This window comes from Podarcis filfolensis, assembly GCF_964270895.1.
Source record: "Podarcis filfolensis genome assembly, chromosome: 10".
NCBI classification, from domain to species: domain Eukaryota; kingdom Metazoa; phylum Chordata; class Lepidosauria; order Squamata; family Lacertidae; genus Podarcis; species Podarcis filfolensis.
The window spans coordinates 37,198,513-37,219,662 of NC_139612.1; the positions used below are offsets into that span (position 1 = coordinate 37,198,513).

Sequence of the window (21,150 nt, forward strand, 5' to 3'; positions counted from 1 at the left end):
CACACCCACCCTGCGCAGAAGACTTCCGCGCAGGGAAAGTAGGCGTAGACTTGGCGTCAAATAACTTCTTTGCTGGAATAAGTTCAAGAAACGCCCACTGAGGGATTCTGCTAGCGACTGAAACAGCCACAAAGTGAAGGGCTGTCCAGCCAGAAAAGGTTTAACCAGGCAACCTAGCCAGGAGTGGCGGCAACTTACGCACGAGCAACCCCTATAACCATTACAATAATATATGCCATGGAGAGTACCATGTGGATGGTTTGTTTCTTAGTATCCTAGACCCTAAAGAAACTTGCATATAAGTTCTGCAGTAACATATTATAACATAAATGTAGTCCCCCTGATTGTAACTAGCATCTAATTCTCAGAGGGACTCCATGGTGGTATGTCCCACAGAGAAATTTATGGTCTGCAAATAAAAACATCCTGAAGATCCCAGGCCACAGAGAGGTTAGGCCGGCCTCAACTAGAGCCAGGGCTTTCTCGGCCGCGGCTCCAATCTGGTGGAACGCTCTGTCACAAGAGACTAGGTCCCTGCGGGACCTGACATCTTTCCGCAGGGCCTGCAAGACAGAGCTGTTCCACCAGGCCTTTGGTCAGGGCGCAGCCTGACCCCCTCCTCTGGCAATCTGCACAGAATTTTGCTTAATGGTTGCCATCAATTTGATTTTAATTTGATTTTAATTAATTTTATAATGAATGTTTTTAGAATGTTGGATTATTTTGATTGTTGTTAGCCGCCCTGAGCCCAGCTTCGGCTGGGGAGGGCAGGATATAAATAAATTATTATTATTATTATTATTATTATTATTATTATTATTATTATCAGAGGGCTAAAGGTTTTCCACTGCTGCCCTATGAATTCATCTAATTTTTTTATAAACTTACTTAAACCATGTACAAATAATTGCTTTTAAGTGAATTAGCAGAAAGGTAATATGTAATAAATAAATAGGATTTGAGACTGCAGCACTTGTATTCCAATACTTCTACCTTACATAGTTCCACCTAGGGTTATACCTTAGCTGCAAACAAGCCTAATATGAAAATAACGTAGAATTTAATTTAAAATGTATATTAGATTTCAGATGAGCTACCAGAATCAGTTATCCATTATTTGAATTTTGTGAAGAGGAGCAGCCACAATGCAGAAAAGCTAATTTTGCAAGATTTGGAAAACGATGAAATATCAAGTAAGTGAGTTAGTCAGTTTGTTCTGCTACTGGTGTACAAGTAAGATGCTTATGTTTTACAAGAGAAACTACAGCACTCAAACATTTTTAGAATTATTTGTAACTGAAAAGTAAGTTAGCAGTATTCAAAATATTTAAATAGACAAATGTTAATACTCATTTTGGGTAGCAGTGGCTGTTTATCACTGTTATGGAGATTTTTTGTAAATATTAGCAGGAAAATACCTGGGAGTGCAAATTTAGGAGATTGATAGAAACCCTTGTTTAACATTGGGCCTGCCGCAAATTATGCTTTGATTATTAAGATATCCTAAGTATGATTTGTATAAAACACTTACCTATTCCTTTCATTGGAATTTTAATGAGTCTTTTAAAGGTAGAATAAGCAAGCCTGAACTTGTATGGAACTTATTTTTAGTGTCAGATGTGTAATGATCCAACCTAAAAAAAAAATCCTGCCCATCTGAAAAGAAGTACTATCTTATTTATATATGTGCTAGTAGGATGTCTCACTGAAATGAGTTAGTTGAAGCTTTAAACAGTAACTTCTTCTGCAGTGTCTAAATTATAATTTCTTTATTTGCAGGTGATATATACAAGGTAGTTCCTAATAATGCTTCAGAATGCTTGGCTGAGTTGGCTTCTGAATATAATGAAGATCCAGAAGAATTAAAGAAAAGGGTATTCTCTCTATATATATTTACTAGGGCTACTGCCACTGCTCATTCCACTTGCCAAACATTCCTACAGTCTGTGATATATTGTGGGATCAGTGGTGTGTTGTGGGCTTGGCTTCAGTTTATGCGACCAGATGATGTGGACAAGATGTTCCTTCAGAGTGTGAGTCAGCAACTTCTGGACCATGTGAAATATCTCCACTGGCCAGCTGCTAGGGGGTGCAATGCAGGCTGCAAAATATGCCTTAGTCATTTGCACAGCCTCAGGGTAGGCACAGTTATGTGCGCTAACTAATCTTCATCAGGCTTTCTGCATAGCCTCTATCTCCTCAGAATATCAAGGATCTACTTGGACTGCACAGTGCTGGAGGGGATGCTCAGAAGCAATTGTGTCAACCTCCTGTCTTAGCTTGCCATTCTGTAGTGAGACAGGACTTTGAAAAGATCATCAGCATTTTCCACTGGTCAATTCTCACGAGCATTCAGGTACCTTGTAGGTCCTAACAGCCTCTAAGGGCTGGGCTACCACCCTTGTGCGGGGGAATTACCACCAGGAATCTAAGCTTTATGAAACAACAATCCAGCCATGAGAAGATCTGCTCGGGTTGGGTTGGCAGAGAAGGGTGAGAAAACTGGATTTCTCTGTTGGGTTTAGACCTGGTGGCTTCTTTCCTCAACCCACCAAACTGGCTTCTGTACTGGGTACAGAAAATGGATGCCAGCCCTCTCACTCACCTGCATGAATTTCCTGTTCAACTTTGGCTAACATACTTATATACATGTTATTTAATAATAATCTGGTTATTATCTAAGATAGGTATGGGGAACCTTTGGCCGTCTAGGTGTTGCTGAACTACAGCTCCCACCAGTCCCAGCAAGCATGGCCAAGGGTCAGGAGACTTGTAGGCCAGCAACATCTGAGGGCCAAAAGTTCCCCACACCTGATTTGAGAAAACGTTAGTATTTACCATTCTCTTTTTTAAAAAAAAAAATCCAGTTCAAATATAAGGAAATATTTTTAAATAGATTTTTTTTAATCCACCGTGTGTGTGTGTGTGTTTGTGTATATTATTTCTTTTTTCTCCTTGCGCTAATGCGTAGTTCAAATATATGTTTCCAGAAAAACTGTTCCTAGTGACATTCTTTTTAGAAACTGGCTAGTTATGACAAAAATAAAATTTCATATGTAGAAAAAAATTCAGGATCTGATTAGATTTTGGCAGTAGAGAGCAATAACAATATAGCAGAAAATGTGACACATGTAGAGATAAGCTTACACTGATTGTCGTAACAGAAATAATTTGATAAGCTTGGTGGTTGCTCTAAACTTGCTTCAAAAATATATTTTGAATATATCTCTGTTAAAATACAAACTGTAACACAAATACAAACCTATTGTTGGCTAGGAGACTTGTCTCATATTTTGCTTGTGGCAATATACATGTTGAAGTAGACTTCGATGCAGACATCCCTAATTCAATAAGAAGTCTTAAATGCAAGCTAGTGCTGTATTGCATTCACATTTTCTTTCACCAATCTAGCTGTGGTAGTAAACACAAACCCCCATTCGAAAATCAGTGATATTTCTGATTAGCAGCTTAGGAGGGAAAGTAAAGGAATTTAATTCAGTTCTCCTCCCCATTAAACAACTGAATAGTAAGACTGCTGCTCTTACAACAAGACTCTGCACATACCAAGTTGGATTGTGGCCAATACAAGTGCTCCGAAACTTTTCATCCATAACAAATAACATCTGCTCATTACCTATATTTCTCCTACTATATCTCTTGCAATTTTGAACGATGACTAGCAGAAAACATAACTGCTTCTGTGTATAGTTCGATAGTTCCAAGCTCAACTACACTCTCATAAAAATATTTGTTGCTGTTTAGGTATTGTCTGAAATAGAAGATGAAGATGAAGAACAACAGATCAATGTGACTTCTGATAATACAATAGAGGCCAATGATAATGGAGACATTGCTTCCAGTGAAATTTCTGATAGATGTTCTTTGACAGGTAAACAATCTTGTAAGATAGTGACTCACAGAGAATCACTCATCTTCATGACTTAGCCCAGGTCTCTCAGATCAATATTGTTTAGCCAGAGATTGTTTAGCCAGTTATTTTCCGTACATGGTATGTTCTACATCTGCATAATGTGAGCTATATTGTTGGTGATGTTGAAGATGAAGCAACCTCCTCTAGTGCAGAATGTTAAAATAGATTATCACAGGCAGAAAAAAAATCATACACCTTGTTTTTATGGTATAGTGCAAATTGTTAAAACCACCAGGAGCTGGCAACACAGTTTTATGGGGGGCCAATAGTATCAGTGATTCCAAGTTCTCATGCCTGCATTCTTCTAGATGATGGTGGCACAGACCTTAGCTTTACTTTCCAAGAAGTTGAAGAAAGATGCAAGCGAGAATATGAGCTCTGGGAACAAAAGCAAAATGAACTTGAAAATGAAAGAATAAAACAATTGAAAATTAAGAAGTGCATGGAAGAAACGCAAAATGAAGAGGAGGAAAAAAGGAGGCAACTACGGCAGGAGGAACTGGAGGCTGAAAGAATGAAGTTAGAAATGTTCCATGCGGTAATATTTTAATGTAGATAATGGGCATATTTAAAACCTGTGGGTCGTATCTTTTATTTATTTAGTATATCTTGTTTTTAGACTGAAATGAATTTGAATGCATTAAAAAACAATAAACATCAGAAAAAATAAAATATAAAACATACATTAATGAAATACATTAAATTTAATACATTAAATCATGCAAATATGGCATAATAATTTAAACATATATGTGCCCTGTGTAGCTAACCTAAAGGTAAAGGTGAAGGGACCCCTGAGCATTAGGTCCAGTCGTGACCGATTCTGGGGTTGCGGCGCTCATCTCGCTTTATTGGCCAAGGGAGCCGGCGTACAGCTTCGGGGTCATGTGGCCAGCATGACTAAGCTGCTTCTGGTGAACCAGAGCAGTGCATGGAAATGCTGTTTACCTTCCCGCCGGAGCGGTACCTGTTTATCTACTTGCACTTTAAGGTGCTTTCGAACTGCTAGGTTGGCAGGAGCAGGGACCGAGCAATGGGAGCTCACCCCGTCGCGGGGATTCGAACCGCCAACCTTCTGATCGGCAAGTCCTAGGCTCAGTGGTTTAACCCACAGTGCTACCCGCATCCCTGTAGATACAGCTTCAATAAAAGAACTGATTCTTCATAATATGCTAGTCATTGATAAGTTCCGACATGCTTTTCACTGACATTGATATATATATTATACTTCAAATGTTACAGGAAAAGAATTATATTGTAGCAATCAGCTCCTTTAGGGTACAAAGACCTTATTTCTCTTTGGTGCCACACATATTATCTAAGAGTGTGTTCAGAAACATTGCTTTATTGTTTATTATAAGAATACCAACAACCAGTATGATTTTCTAGAGTAACAGAGTTTAGTAAATGTTTCAGCTTTTGTCATTTGGTTTTTATAATTTTCCAGCCTTTTCTGTTACTTTTTTACATGCACCTTCTCTGTCAGACATTCTTATATCTAACATTAATTGAAGTGCTAACATTGATGATCTATATTATGTACAGCAACAACAGGCAGTGATGGAAAAGGAGCTGATGAAAGAGGAGAAGTCTTGGAAAGAACAAATGAGACAGCATGAGGTAATTTACATACAAGAATGTTGACAATTTTTATAAGATTGTAGCATTGTAGTTTATGTATAGGAAAATAATTCTCAGCCCACATGTCATGCCCAAACCATCATAGGGTAGACTTACTGAAATTAATGCATCTAAGATAGTCATGTCTATTAACTTTAATAAGTCTACTTTGATTCTTGGCCCCGTAATCATGGGTGCCTGGGGCCATGGGTGCCATGGGTGCCATGCAGCTTGAATGGCCCTGGCATTGAAATTTGAGGGTGCCTGGCTCCCTCATTGGGAATTTTGTTGGTGCTTGGGCACCTAGGGCCCCAGGGAGTTGGCACCTATGATACTAGCATTGAATACCACCCCAAATTTATTCTTTCAGGATAGCAACATGCTTTTTCTACACCTGCTGGGACAATTACGAATAGTTCATTTCATATTATTATTATAACAGAGCCAATACAATAGCAATACACTGAACAATAAATGGAACACAGTTCAATATATATGTTACAAATAGATTGACATCGCCTCCCTCTGACCTTCCTGTTTTAATATGCCTATTTAATATGCAACCTATTTATATTATATGATTTGTATGTCATAATTTTGGTATTTCTTAAAAATGCTTACTTTTTTGTTTTGGCTTAGGAATTGATTAATAACTTACAGATACAAATAGAAGAAGAAAAAAAGGCGTTTGAAGAACAACAAGCTATGGAAAGACAACACTTGTCAGAACTGCAGAATATGGCTGCTGTAAAAATCCAAGCTACCTTTAGAGCCTTCTTGGTGTACAAAAAATATTCCCCTGTCTTGAAAGAAAGGAAAAAAGAACTAGAAAAGCAAAGAGAATTGCAAGAAGCGATGCAAAGGGAAAGGAAAGAAAAGCAGGAAAGATTGATGAAGAGGGCCCTAGAGAAGAAGGAACAAGAGGAGAAAGAAAGAAAGAGATGGGAAGAAAAAGAGAGGCAAGAACTTGAGGAAAAGATGAAGAGGCATGAAGAATATGAAAAGAAGAAAGAAATGTTGAGACTTCAGCGAGAACAACTAGTATTGGAAGAACTGAAAAGGACAGAAAAAGGCCACTTAGAATTTGTGATAGAAAAGAAAATGGAGTCTGAAAATATGGATAAAGAAAAACTGCTGGCTAAAAACAGAAAAATAATTAAAGAAGTCAAAGAAGATGATGAAACTGAAAAATCAGAAAGGCAAATGAAACTGGACAATATTGACAATGTTAAAAAAATATCAAAGAAATTAAAAGCAAAAGAACAGGTAGAAGAACGAAAGGAAGAAGAAACTTCCAAAATAAAAAGGGGAATGGGCCCCCCAAATACAGAGAAAGCTTTAGAAATAGCAAATAAGGAGGAAGAAATCAAAAAGGTAAAAGAACAGGAGGAAGAGCAGGTAGAAGAGCGAAAGGAAGAAGAAACTGCCAAAATAAAAAGGGGAATGGGCCCCCCAAATACAGAGAAGACTTTAGAAATAGCAGATAAGGAGGAAGAGATCAAAAAGGTAAAAGAACAGGAGGAAGCTAAATATGGAAGAATGAAACTAATTGAGGAAAAGCAACAGAAAGTTGAAACACAGGGGAAAGGGTATGAGAAAAAGAAACAAGATGAAATACACGAAATGATGCATGTAGTAAATGATGACAGAGACCGTTTTTTGACAACTGTGGAATTTCAGGAAAATGGTAATACAAATGCTCTCAATAGTGAAACTATTACAATAGTTAATCAGGAAGACAGCAGGCACAGCAGTTGCATCAGCATGGATGTTCAGCTAGATTCTGGAGGCACTGGACAGATAGATGGGTCTTATGCATCTGAAAATATTAAAATAGAGCTTGCTTTAAAAGAAATTCATGAGGAAGTCACTAGTCGTTGGGCCAGGTGTGAGAATTCAGTCAATTCTTTTGAGCAACCGCTCGTGCTTTCAGATTCTATTGAAAAGAAGAGGTTAGCGTGGATGAAAGGATGTAAATCCTGGTCTAGAATTTATAGGGAACACCAGGGGAAGGAAATAGTTGAAAGAAGCAGGCCACGGAAATGCTCCTCTGGTCTGATGCCTCCTCTGAGTGCTGCCATGATAATGCAGGCTGGCCCTTGGAATTCTCTGCAACAGGTGAGTAAAAGTTGCAAGTTCAAAACTGTCATACAAGTGTCTTGTGAATCCTTTTAGTGCTTATGTATCGTGAGCTATTCGTAGGTCCTTAGCGCTGACATAACATTCCCCTCAGAGGAAGTAAGAAGTGGAATCATAAAATTTGCCAAAAATGCTTGAATAATTTACTGACTTTTATAGAAACTCTTTCCCACATTCCTTGTTCACTGTGTGCTCTAGTTCTGTTGATGCAAAGGGTTGGGTGGGGACTATGGCAGTATTGTGCAGTTAGGCAACCTGATCACAACCTTCCAAGAGACTTTACACCTCTTACACAGCCTGCAGAGTAGTGGATGAGCAAGACGAGAGTTACAGTAGCATAGAACAATTGTTGAATTGTTGGCACAAAGAAGTATATCTTTCCATTGTGGTGTGTTGGATCTCATGAATTGTTTTCTACCTCCACCCTCTGATATGATTTTGGATTTTTCCAAACTTTTTTGTTTTGAGCTAGAAACAATATTTTGGATGGTTTGAAATCACAGTTTATATAATGCATTGCAAATATATTTTAAATGCTGCAAGAGTATAAACTTTTTCTTATTGAATGTGTATAGGTGACCACAGTTACCTTTCAAGATTTGCCGGGCTGCAGCCTCTCCACGTTGTCACACTGTTCAAAGCTACAATTTTTGAGTCTCAGACGTTGTGGATTGCTTTCTTTGGAAGGACTCAGCAACTGCAAAGATCTAAAATACATAGATGCAGAGGTACTATGTATTTTTTAGTCTATGTTGAAGTGGAAATTATTTCAAAAGGTGCTGTTACACATTCACTCCACATACAATAAGAACATAAGAGCCCTAGTGGATCAAATCAAAGGTCTAGCTAGTCCAGCATAATATTTTCAAATAGCAACCTTCATACGGATATCTTTCACCTTGCTAGTAACCAGCCTGGCCAGGGAGGCTGCTTATCAGCAGGGGGGTGAATACACTGACAGCATCCCAGATCTGTCTGTCCAGTCTAACACAGATGCAGTGCCTCTAAGCCCATCCCCAAATCAATAGGTTTTCTGGTAAAAGATTATATTTCTATGGACAATGCCAACACCAACACCTTTGACCATCTAGACTGGTCTGGTGCTGTACCAAGAACCCAGGTGTGCACAGCTGAATTACCCCATGCCCACCCAGTTTATGCATGTGAGTCGCAGTAATACATGTCAGGTCATCCCCTTCTAGGTCAAATCAGGGATGAACATAATTTAGTTACAGACTGACCTGGCAAATAGAGGACTAAGTGGCTAGCCCCCATCAAAAACTGCTGGAGGAGCTGAAAAGGGCCAAACATCTAGATCTCCATCCCAGGTGGTAATCAGTTCCTCCACTCAAATATTCTCTTGCCTACAATGAATGGAATTGAAGCAGTTTTACTGTAACTGCCTGCCAAAGGCTCACCCAGACACATCTTAACACCTTCACCCAATAACCCTGTGTACAGCACAAAGTTTAGGGGCACAGATGATAAACTAAAGCTCACAAGTAAGTGTAGCCCATGTGGTAGACAGTATATAGTACTAATCTCATAAGTACACTCCTTTGCCTCTCACCCAGGGGAACCTACGGAAACCAACCTCCCTCCCAATTCAGCCTGGCTTGAACTGATTTTTGTATCAGTTTTAATCAGGATCGGAGGCAATAGCTGCAATCCTAAACACTTACCTGGCAACAAATCTCATTCAATTTATTGAGCATTCTGAGTAGACATGAATAGGATTGTACTGTTAATTATTTTTAGTTCATTCAAAAAAATGTAAGAAAACTTAATATTTGTTTGGTTTGTTTACAGGAAAACAATATTAAAGGGATTAATTGTGAGAATCTTGAAAATCTCTGCATTCTAATTCTGAACAAAAATGACATTTCATCCCTTCATGGTTTATATGGCTGCACTAATCTTTGGAATCTTGAACTTTCCTACAATAAAATCACTCGAATTGGTAAGGGACTGAATATTTCCATTGATAAATAGTAGAACTGCAACCATTAGTAGGTAAATAAATGTTCTTAATAAGTTATTTTTATGTGATTAACAATAAACGCCTCTGTTAATTGGTTTGGGTTAGTAGCCTCTGTGGTCTGCTCTTTTTAAAAATATGGTGGTTGTCTCAGCACTGAGAGTCAGGTCATAGGTGGGCAGTCTTGTGGTTCCTAGTTACACTTCAGTACAAGTAAACAACTTTCATTTACCAGGGAAAGTAAATATGTGTCCATCTGCATATTCCCTGGTGCACTCAGTGTCTGTGTTGGGGAGCAGATTTTATATAAATGGCCAGTCTTGCTGATTAACTTGTTTCAAGGTAAAGTAAACAAGAAAGCTCACAGAAATTTGCGGACATAGTTGAAGGAAGACCTGTCTTCCGTTTGGCGCACTGTTGATCCCCATGTCTGCTCTCCTCCTTCCCTCTCAGCGCATCTATGCTGCAATCTGCTTGGTTGTCTCATAGATTTCAAGTGGAGCATTGGAGAAAATTTTGCTCTTGTTTTCATAGTTTCAACCAGGGTTCCTTTTGTTGATCATGCTAGACAAAGAAACTGTAGTGTACTGTAGTGTACATGAGTATGGTTAGTAAAATAAGGTACATATCTGATTTGTGGTTCATTTAATGAAGTAACATATTAGGAAACTGGTTTTCAAAACCTGAGGATTCAACTGATGAATCAGCAATGAAACATGGACTCGGCTGAATAAAAGCAAAAGCTGCCTTGGCTATCTTACTGTGCTAAAAAATAAAAGTAGCCAACAAAATCCCCATGAGCAAATAAGATGTCTACACATAATAAACAAAGGGGAGTATGAACCAAAGAATGACATTATAATTTATTTTATATTTCCAAAACTGTTGCTATTAGCCTCCTGTTATGCAAAATAGTGTCAAGGTAGCTGAATGAATGCTTCTTTCCAGTAAAGCCTCTTTATATGATGTCATACTAAAGTTTCTGCATCCCCAAAAAAGGTTACGACATTGAAAGTGAAAGGTTAAGAAGCTATTTTACTTCTAGTATATAAATCTTGTATATAAATGTTAATTTAAATGTGAACATTTATAATGTCAATGCACCCAATCCAGTTGGTTATGTTTTAGATTGCTAAATTTTCTATATTAAAGTGACAGATTTCTTAGGCACAAGCTTCTGCTTGGAATAGTGACTGTTGGTGTTCATTAAATCTCAAAGATCAGTAATCCAAGGTAAACCAACAAGGTGGACTGATTGGTAGCAGAAATGCTGGAATCTGTGTTCAATCTGTCTTCGGTGCCAGTAGTACTGTAAAGGATTACTTGTTTCAGATGGATTTCCTGAGGTAGAATATCAGAAAGATTAATGTGAGAGTGACATAATATGAATTGATGAGTCTTGGATATGAAGACTACAGGGCCAATGAGGCAAAAGCCTCCTGTCCTGTCTGTATATACAATGAAAGCACTGTGCTTACCCGTAAATGAGATGAGTTTGAATGAGAAAGTAGATGTTCAAGAAAACCACTTGGAGCCTGCTTTTCTGTCCTCATCAACTGCTTGGGGGAGGTCTGGTTTGTAAGCTGCATTTCATGTTACACAATCACATATTGATAGTTTTTTTTTAAAAAAAACACCTTATGGAATTACACAAAGATAGACTTGTGTTTTTAAAGATTTCCCCCTCCTTTTCCATCTCTGAGTCCTGTAGAGTTTCCCTAGGTAGATTTGGAAGTTGCAGTGCAACAACCCCACCCCAGTCCTTATTACATTCTGTTCAAATGATTCTGTGGCTGTTTCTCTAAAATGAAGCTTAAATTGCTGTCACTTACCTGGTAGTCAGTCCCTTGAGTATAGTAGGACTTCCTTTTGAGAAAGCATGCAGTGAATTGCACTGTCTGTATATAACATTTTAGTCCTTAGTGTCTCTTTTGTTTTCCACATCATGTAAAACTAAATGCAGAGAGAGTACATAGTTTAAACTCAGTTGATAAAATAAGGGGTTATTGAATACTGACTGCTCATTATCAGAATAATTTAAACTAGTTCTGGATTTATGCCTTAAATATGCCTTAAACTGGATATTTTCTGAATTTTTGTTACTCTTCCTCCGTCTTCATGGTTTTATAATAATTTGAAAACTAATAAAAATAAATTAAAAAGAAAGAAAGTATAGGTTATTGATAATTTTGAAATCAGAAATGTATTCCTTTTGGAACCAGCTTTAGTTAGTAAATAGAAAGTTTTGTTACCTTCCGAGTTACGCAGAACCCTTAAAACAAAGCATCACATATTATTATACCAATAGAGACTAAGCGATTAAAGAAGCTGGGGGATTTAATAGATTTAATAACAACTTAACAAATCAAAGATAGCACAAAGATAATCTCAGTGTCATTGGTTCAATCCACATGTTGACCAAAGGATTCCTGCATTGCATGGGGTAGATGATCCTCGTGGTCCATTCCAACTCTACAGGGGATCAGAAACAGAAATGTATGCTATTTTATTTTTTTGAAGTGTTAGTAATTCCACACCTGCTTCAGTACCTGCCAACCAGGCACCTCCCCATGCCCCCCAAAAAGACCGGGCCAAACTACACATGACACAAAATGTATAATTGGAAAACTTGTCTGATAGTGTGTACATTCTCTTTTTTAAATTGATAGGAGGCAAGGAGCCTATGGGAAGGAAATGTTTAACCCTTCCCTCCCTACTGTTACTTCTGACATGCATACACCAATCATTAGCCCCAGGAAAAGAAATTCCTGTTTTTGTTTTTAATAAAACACTGTGATGTGATTACTAATGGAACACGGGAGTGGGCGGGGAAGCATTGCTACCACTTACCAGGACAGTGGTGTAGCAGGTGAGTCCAGGACTGCACTGGCACACAGGCAGAACCAATCCAGTATTACCAGGACAGTGGTGTAGCAGGTGAATCCAGGACTGCACTGGCACACAGGCAGAACCAATCCAGTATTTCCCCCCTGCATCACCTGACACCATTCCAATAAACAGCAGCAACCCCAATATTAGGATGGTAGCAGAGCACATCCACAACAGCCACTCCTGATGAAACATTTAGTTTAACCCCTTACAATGCGATTTGGGTAATCCCAAGATTTATTTTAAAAATTTACAGATAATGCACCAAGCAAGAGTTCAACCTGTTATTAGATATACTGTTATTATTGGTCCGCTGCTTTATGCCAGCAGGAGGGGGATGATAACTGGACTTTCCTAAGGAAAAAAATGAATCCAAAGTGACAAGTCTAAATAACTCTTTTATATTCCATAAATCCACTAGGTGGTGCAGGTTAGCTTTCCAGATTATTTAACAGCAGATTCCAAACCGCTGACTTGCAATGTTGCGTTTAAATTTAGAAGTATATTTGAAATTATTTTTAGTAATTGTGGAATGGTACACAAATCCATCCTAGTGGAAATCATATTTAAACCAGTAGTCTGATTCTTAGTCTTAAAAAAAATCTGAAAAAACTTAGTTCATGTAATGCAGAACTTGTGACATTTTAACAGTACAGTCTAATGGGTATCGGTTGAATTCAATGCAATTTACTTTCAAGTGAGTAAGTGCAGGATTGGTACTCAGTGCAGAGGCATTTTGGTTATAGATAGTAGGATATGTGCTGCTGATTGATATATTAATATTGGATCTATTTTTTCATGTCAGCAGAAATATTTGTCGGTATTTTAAACTGAAATTCAAGGCATAGTTCCTGGTTTGAAACTTGGACCTCAGTCCAAATAAGCTTTCAGTAAACTTTTCAGCCTTGCAATTCCCAGAGCTGATGCGCCTATTTGTAGTTCAAGTTTAAGAACATCTTGTGACTTGGCAGTAGGAACAGCTATAGTAAAAGCAAGATGTCTCCACGGCACACATAGTTCTCTGCTACACATGCAAATTTCTTCGTTAGATCATGTCCCTAATTCTAACAAAAAAATTATTTTGAATAATGGATAATCAAAGTGTTATATGGAACCATATGTGGCAACATTTGTATTAGTGCATATTGCAGGCATGCGTTATGGATTTTTCAGTCCATAAAACAGTCGGACTTCAAATAGAAAGGTTAGCGTACTGACTTTAGTTTCTTTCTCTGTCTCCATCAGTGTTTTGCAGACAGAAAGCAAGCAGTGAGCACATATGCCATGTCACAAAAAGTTGTTTTCATTTCAAAACAAAAAAACTGGGAAAGCATCACTCAACATCACACACCACTTTGTACGTTATAGCTAGGTTTGCCATACATCCAGAATTTCCCAGACATAGACAGGATTCGGTCGTTGGAAATGGTGCCCAGGTGGAAATTGCTGAAACGTCCGGGAAAATCTGGATGTATGGCAACCAATGTTTCTGGCACAAAAGAATCATCAGAAAATAAATATCTTCCCTGCCTCCACCTACAGATATCTTAACAGTATCTGTTATTCACTGTTCTGTGCTTTTCCCACTCTGCTTTTTGTCTAATTAAAGTTGAAATTCACTCCCACAAGATGTAGTGATGGCCACCAACTTGAATGCCTTTAAAAGATGAGATGATTTTATGAAAGGATTGCTAACAACAATAGCTATGTGCACTGAGGTCTTGCTTATGGGCTTCCTGTAAGCATCCAGTGGGCAACTGTGAAAGCAGAACCCTGAGCTAGAGGGGCATTCAAATGGATCCAGCAGTATCTTATTATGTTTTCACGTCATATTTCTATGATGTAAGGGTGCACAAACAACATGCACACAGCTAACTTAACTGAATGTCATTCTCTAATTGGACCCACCAGGTGAGATGCTGCAGGTTGTTGTTGTTGTTTAGTCGTTTAGTCGTGTCCGACTCTTCGTGACCCCATGGACCAGAGCACGCCAGGCACCTCTGTCCTCCACTACCTCCCGCAGTTTAGTCAAACTCATGCTGGTAACCTCGAAAACACTATCCAACCATCTCATCCTCTGTCGCCCCCTTCTCCTTGTGCCCTCCATCTTTCCCAGCATCAGTGTCTTCTCCAGGGAGTCTTCTCTTCTCATGAGGTGGCCAAAGTACTGGAGCCTCAGCTTCACAATCTGTCCTTCCAGTGAGCACTCAGGGCTGATTTCATTAAGAATGGATGCATTTGATCTTCTTGCAGTCCATGGGACTCTCAAGAGTCTTCTCCAGCACCATAATTCAAAAGCATCAATTCTTCGGCGATCAGCCTTCTTTATGGTCCAGCTCTCACTTCCATACATCACTACTGGGAAAACCATGGCTTTAACTATACGGACCTTTGTTGGCAAGGTGACGTCTCTACTTCTCAAGATGCTGTCTAGGCCTGTCATTGCCCTTCTCCCAAGAAGCAGGCGTCTCTTAATTTCGTGGCTGCTGTCACCATCTGCAGTGATCATGGAGCCCAAGAAAGTAAAATCTCTCACTGCCTCCATTTCTTCCCCTTCTATTTGCCAGGAGGTGATGGGACCAGTGGCCATGATCTTCGTTTTTTTGATGTTGAGCTTCAGACCATATTTTGCACTCTCCTCTTTCACCCTCATTAAAAGGTTCTTTAATTCCTCCTCACTTTCTGCCATCAAGGTTGTGTCATCTGCATATCTGAGGTTGTTGATATTTCTTCCGGCAATCTTAATTCCAGCTTGGGATTCATCCAGCCCAGCCTTTCGCATGATGTATTCTGCGTATAAATTAAATAAGCAGGGAGACAAAATACAGCCTTGTCGTACGCCTTTCCCAATTTTGAACCAATCAGTTGTTCCATATCCAGTTCTAACTGTAGCTTCTTGTCCCACATAGAGATTTCTCAGGAGACAGATGAGGTGATCAGGCACTCCCATTTCTTTAAGAACTTGCCATAGTTTGCTGTGGTCGACACAGTCAAAGGCTTTTGCATAGTCAATGAAGCAGAAGTAGATGTCTTTCTGGAACTCTCTAGCTTTCTCCATAATCCAGCGCATGTTTGCAATTTGGTCTCTGGTTCCTCTGCCTCTTCTAAATCCAGCTTGCACTTCTGGGAGTTCTCGATCCACATACTGTTTGAGCCTTCCTTGTAGAATTTTAAGCATAACCTTGCTAGCGTGTGAAATGAGTGCAATTGTGCGGTAGTTGGAGCATTCTTTGGCACTGCCCTTCTTTGGGATTGGGATGTAGACTGATCTTCTCCAATCTTCTGGCCACTGCTGAGTTTTCCAAATTTGCTGGCATATTGAGTGTAGCACCTTAACAGCATCATCTTTTAAAATTTTAAATAGTTCAGCTGGAATACCATCACTTCCACTGGCCTTGTTATTTGCAGTGCTTTCTAAGGCCCATTTGACTTCACTTTCCAGGATGTCTGGCTCAAGGTCAGCAACCACACTACCTGGGGTGTACGAGACATCCATATCTTTCTGGTATAATTCCTCTGTGTATTCTTGCCACCTCTTCTTGATGTCTTCTGCTTCTGTTAGGTCCTTACCACTTTTGTCCTTTATTATGGTAATCTTTGTACGAAAAGTTCCTTTCATATCTCCAATTTTCTTGAACAGATCTCTGGTTCTTCCCATTCTGTTGTTTTCCTCTATTTGTTTGCACTGCTCGTTTAAGAAGGCCTTCTTGTCTCTCCTTGCTATTCTTTGGAAATCTGCATTCAATTTCCTGTATCTTTCACTATCTCCCTCGCATTTTGCTTGCCTTCTCTCCTCCGCTATTTGTAAGGCCTCGTTGGACAGCCACTTTGCTTTCTTGCATTTCCTTTTCATTGGGATGGTTTTCGTTGCTGCCTCCTGTACAATGTTACGAGCCTCCATCCATAGTTCTTCAGGCACTCTGTCCAGCAAATCTAAATCCTTAAACCTGTTCCTCACTTCCACTGTGTATTCATAAGGGATTTGACTTAGATTGTATCTTACCGGCCCAGTGGTTTTTCCTACTTTCTTCAGTTTAAGCTTGAATTTTGCTATAAGAAGCTGATGATCTGAGCCACAGTCAGCTCCAGGTCTTGTTTTTGCTGACTGTATAGAGCTTCTCCATCTTTGGCTGCAGAGAATATAATCAATCTGATTTCGATACTGCCCATCTGGTGATGTCCATGTGTAGAGACGTCTCTTGTGTTGTTGGAAAAGCGTGTTTGTGATGACCAGCTTGTTCTCTTGACAGAACTCTATTAGCCTTTGCCCTGCTTCGTTTTGATCTCCAAGGCCAAACTTGCCAGTTGTTCCTTTTATCTCTTGATTCCCTACTTTAGCATTCCAATCCCCTATAATGAGAAGAACATCCTTCTTTGGTGTCACTTCTATAAGGTCTTGTAAGTCTTCATAAAATTGGTCTATTTCAGTTTCTTCAGCACCAGTGGTTGGTGCATAAACTTGGATTACTGTGATGTTAAAAGGTCTGCCTTGGATTCGTATCGAGATCATTCTATCATTTTTGAGATTGCATCCCAGTACAGCTTTCGCCACTCTTTTGTTGACTATGAGGGCCACTCCATTTCTTTTATGGGTTTCTTGCCCACAGTAGTAGATGTGATGGTCATCCGAACTGAATTCGCCCATTCCCGTCCATTTTAGTTCACTGATGCCCAGGATGTCAATATTTATTCTTGCCATCTCATTTTTGACCACCTCCAACTTACCTAGGTTCATGGTTCTTACATTCCAGGTTCCTATGCAATATTTTTCTTTACAGCATTGGACTTTCCTTTCGCTTCCAGGCATATCCGCAACTGAGCGTCCTTTCGGCTTTGGCCCAGCCGCTTCATCAGCTCTGGATCTACTTGTACTTGCCCTCCGCTCTTCCCCAGTAGCATGTTGGACGCCTTCCGACCTGAGGGGCTCATCTTCCAGCGTCATAACTTTTATATGCCTGTTGTCTTTGTCCATGGAGTTTTCTTGGCAAGGATACTGGAGTGGCTTGCCGGTTCCTCCTCCAGGTGGATCACGTTTGGTCAAAACTCTCCACTATGACCTGTTCATCTTGTGTGCCCTGCTCGGCGTAGTTCATAGCTTCTCTGAGTTCTTCAAGCCCCTTCGCCACGGCAAGGCAGTGATCCATGAAGGGGATGCTGCAGGTAGTTACTAGAGAAAGTGCCTTTTCTTTGGGAGTGTCCTGACCTGGACAATTCTTTTGCAACCTGACTTAGCACCTTTCTTTTTAAAAAAAAAAAAAAAATACTTTTTTATTTGATTTTTAAAAATATAAACACACAATGAACATCAATTCTGAATCCAAATACTGAGATTACTCTGAATCTCCTGACTTCCCCCCCCCCATCCCTTCCATGGGTCCCAATTAAAATAATTACAACTGCATATCAATATTCGGCTTAGCACCTTTCTTAATGTCACTCCAGCACTAGGCAAAGGCCATTTTATCAGTCCTGATTTTATTTTCATTTTTTTGTCATGTGATTGTATGCTGTCTTATATAGTTTATTGTTAACGTGTCTTTTAATTTTATGTATTTTAGATGTAATTTAAGTGTTCTGTATTCTTGACCATGCAAGCTTCCTTGAGAATTTGTTGAATGGAAATACAACATAAATATTCAGTAAAGAAATAAATTCACTTCCCTTTAAACAGAGAATATGGGGTGTTTATGAATGGTTTATGAATGCTACATGGTTTTAACAAATGGAGAATAAAATACAAAATGTGCTGATGGGAAGCTATTATGACTTGTTACTGATTTCAAAAATAAGTAAGATTTCAATAAACAATCATATTATGGACTAGCTATGTCAATGCCTTCTCATGCTTAGTAACTATTTAGTATGATGATGGAAACAGAGGCAACATACTTGTTTTTTATGTATATAATATAAGCCTGTTGTACTTCTGATTCCTTAAGTCAAAACCAATGTAACTTTTTATTTCAGTGCTTTGAAATATTGTAACTTTACTTTTTAGGTGGATTGGAGTCATTGAAAAATCTTCAGCGACTTGTTATTGATCACAATCAATTGATCAGCACCAAAGGACTATCTTATACTCCTACTCTAGTGTATATAGATTGTTCCTTTAATCATCTTACTCATATTGATGGCATTGAAAATTGTGGCCTTCTTCAAATTCTGAAGTTACAAGGGAATAACTTCAATGAGGTAAAAAAACTACAACACCTTGGCTGTTATCCAATTAAAGAAGTCTTACAGAGCAATTCTAGGCATGGGGGAAAGTCTGTGGTAGAGGAATTGTTGTTTTCTAGGCTCATGCCAGGCACCCCGATTTTCTCTTTTTTGCTTTTTCATTTTTCTCTTTCCGTTGCTTTAAATGAGAAGAAAAATAGCTGTGCCAGTTTTAAGCTTGGTATAGTTTAAAAAAAAACCTTAAGAAGACCCATTCAGGGATCAGACCAAAGACACAGTCATATTCTTACAGTGGCCAACCAGATGACTACATGTTCTTCTGAGGAGAATCTGCTGGATTGTTACTTGGTAGCAATGCAACAGTGAGCTTTCTCTGTTATAGCAGTCACCTCTAAATATCCTGTGCACTGTTCCCAAGACATCTCTGGTAGCTGATCTCCTCCACCCATGGATTGCTCTATCCACTTGGTGGAAGGTCTGAAGCATCCAACACTATCAGTTGATTATATTTGCAGATGAGAAAAACCAGTAGTTCTGAATAAAAAGCACACTTTTGGGTTTCTAAAGATGTATTTATGTGCCTCAGCATACATTATTTTACATAATATATTCCTTCATCTTCAATAGAGAAGGTGCATTGCCTCTTCTAAGATGACACTTGGAGTGCCCCATTCTTATCAATGCATAAGGTTTTGTTTGATCATCCTGAGAGGGAATCACATAGCGTCACCCCTTTACCTGTTTTATAAGACTTCAAATTTCATCTTATTTCTGAAATAATGTGTTGGGAAAGGAGTGTTGGACAGATCCATGCACACACACACCTGTATGCACATGTATGGTACACAGAATCATATCCCCCCATTGCTGCTGTTGAATGGTCACTATATACATTAGTGAGTATACATTTCAGTTTTTCAAAGGAACATCAGAGACTGAAGCACCTTTATTTAATTTTGGTCCCATTTATATATATATTCTCTACCTGTGTGTGTTTGTAACATCATCAACTGTTTATTTGCATGCCATTTCCCCACAAAATTGTGCTCAAAGTGACTCACAGCATATTAAATGAACAATAATATTTCAAAAACCTATTAAGAACTTATGCTGCAGTAACTGCAAATAGGATTGCAGCCTTAGTCATTTTAGTATGATAGCCAATGTGCTGTAATAATACGTTAATATGCTATTGATTTATGTTTAGTTCCCCAGCCTGGAAAATCATGTTTTGCTAAGAGAATTATACTTGGAAGACAACAGCATCTCAACAATGGAAAAGCTTTCTACATATTGGCTGCCTTTGCTACAGATACTTTTTATCTCACAAAACAGGTAAAACTAATAACATTATATTTTTTTGGGGGGGTGGATTACAGTGGTACCTTGGGTTAAGAACTTAATTCGTTCTGGAGCTCTGTTCTTAACCTGAAACTGTTCTTAACCTGAAGCACCACTTTAGCTAATGGGGCCTCCCGCTGCCGCCACTGCGCTGCTGCTGTGCGATTTCTGTTCTCACCCTGAAGCAAAGTTCTTAACCTGAGGTACTATTTCTGGGTTAGCGGAGTCTGTAAGCTGAAGCGTCTGTAAGCTGAAGCATCTGTAACCCGAGGTACCACTGTATAAAGTTCAGACCCTTTTAAAACTGGAAATACAAGGAATGAAGTCGGGGTCCTTCTGCATACAAAGCATACAGCCATGGGCCTTTCATACATATTGAACCCTGTTGTGTGACTTCTCTCTTTCCCCTCCCTTTGCTGCTGTATATTGCAGTCGACAGCTGGTGAAGTGCTTCCTGTTGTGTGGAAGGAAGCACTCTGTCATATTAGCTGAGTGGATATTTGGCTGACATTTCTAGCAGGAAAAGCTTCCCGTACCTCTGCTGTATGTGTCAACATCTTTAACATAAATCGTTTGGGCAAAAGTGAGAATGAGGATGAAGTGGATAGGCATGACTATAAATATAGCTGGAATGGATGACAATATCAGCAGAATGGATGATTAAAGCAGTAAAAAATGTAGTAGTTCAGTAGTTGATATTTGTAGTTTCTTTACCAATGTGGCCATGTTCTAAGCAGCTCCATATGCTTTTGCTATGGCATAAGTGATTGGATGTTCTGTACAGAAGGATTGAATGTAATGAAGTAAGCTGTTGAAAGAAAAGCTGTTCCTTTGCTTTTATCCTGCAGCTGATACAGTTGTATGATTTCTTCTTAAGAGTGTGCAGTGAGTGTCATTTCCTTTTTGTTGACTGCTGGAAGCCCCTATGAATGTTAGGATTGTGAATCCACATATTCCTTAAGAATAAAGCTCCAGTAGGAAAGTCTAATTTGCAACTAATAGATGATAACAGGTCTTCATCTTTAGTTTATAATAGGAATAATTGATTTTTAAAGGTAAACATGGATGCCTCATA

The 21,150-nt window shown here is 39.0% G+C and overlaps 1 protein-coding gene across 6 annotated transcripts in view; it reads left to right on the top strand.

Annotated features, from left to right (window-relative positions):
- Positions 1-21,150, top strand: part of LRRIQ1 (leucine rich repeats and IQ motif containing 1) — a 99,395-nt gene that overhangs the window by 1,701 nt on the left and 76,544 nt on the right. For 4 of the 6 annotated variants that reach the window (XR_014538887.1, XM_083573289.1, XM_083573290.1 and 1 more), the window contains exons 3-12: positions 1,082-1,193; positions 1,780-1,874; positions 3,763-3,889; positions 4,240-4,469; positions 5,477-5,551; positions 6,191-7,669; positions 8,266-8,418; positions 9,500-9,650; positions 18,556-18,749; positions 19,942-20,069. Coding sequence is in view for 5 of the 6 variants with exons in the window: in XM_083573289.1 (XP_083429415.1) it covers positions 1,082-1,193; positions 1,780-1,874; positions 3,763-3,889; positions 4,240-4,469; positions 5,477-5,551; positions 6,191-7,669; positions 8,266-8,418; positions 9,500-9,650; positions 18,556-18,749; positions 19,942-20,069 (2,744 nt within the window). In the remaining variant the exon portion in view is untranslated. The remainder of the gene's footprint in view (positions 1-1,081; positions 1,194-1,779; positions 1,875-3,762; positions 3,890-4,239; positions 4,470-5,476; positions 5,552-6,190; positions 7,670-8,265; positions 8,419-9,499; positions 9,651-18,555; positions 18,750-19,941; positions 20,070-21,150) is intronic. The other 2 variants (XM_083573292.1, XM_083573293.1) reach the window with 2 other exon arrangements.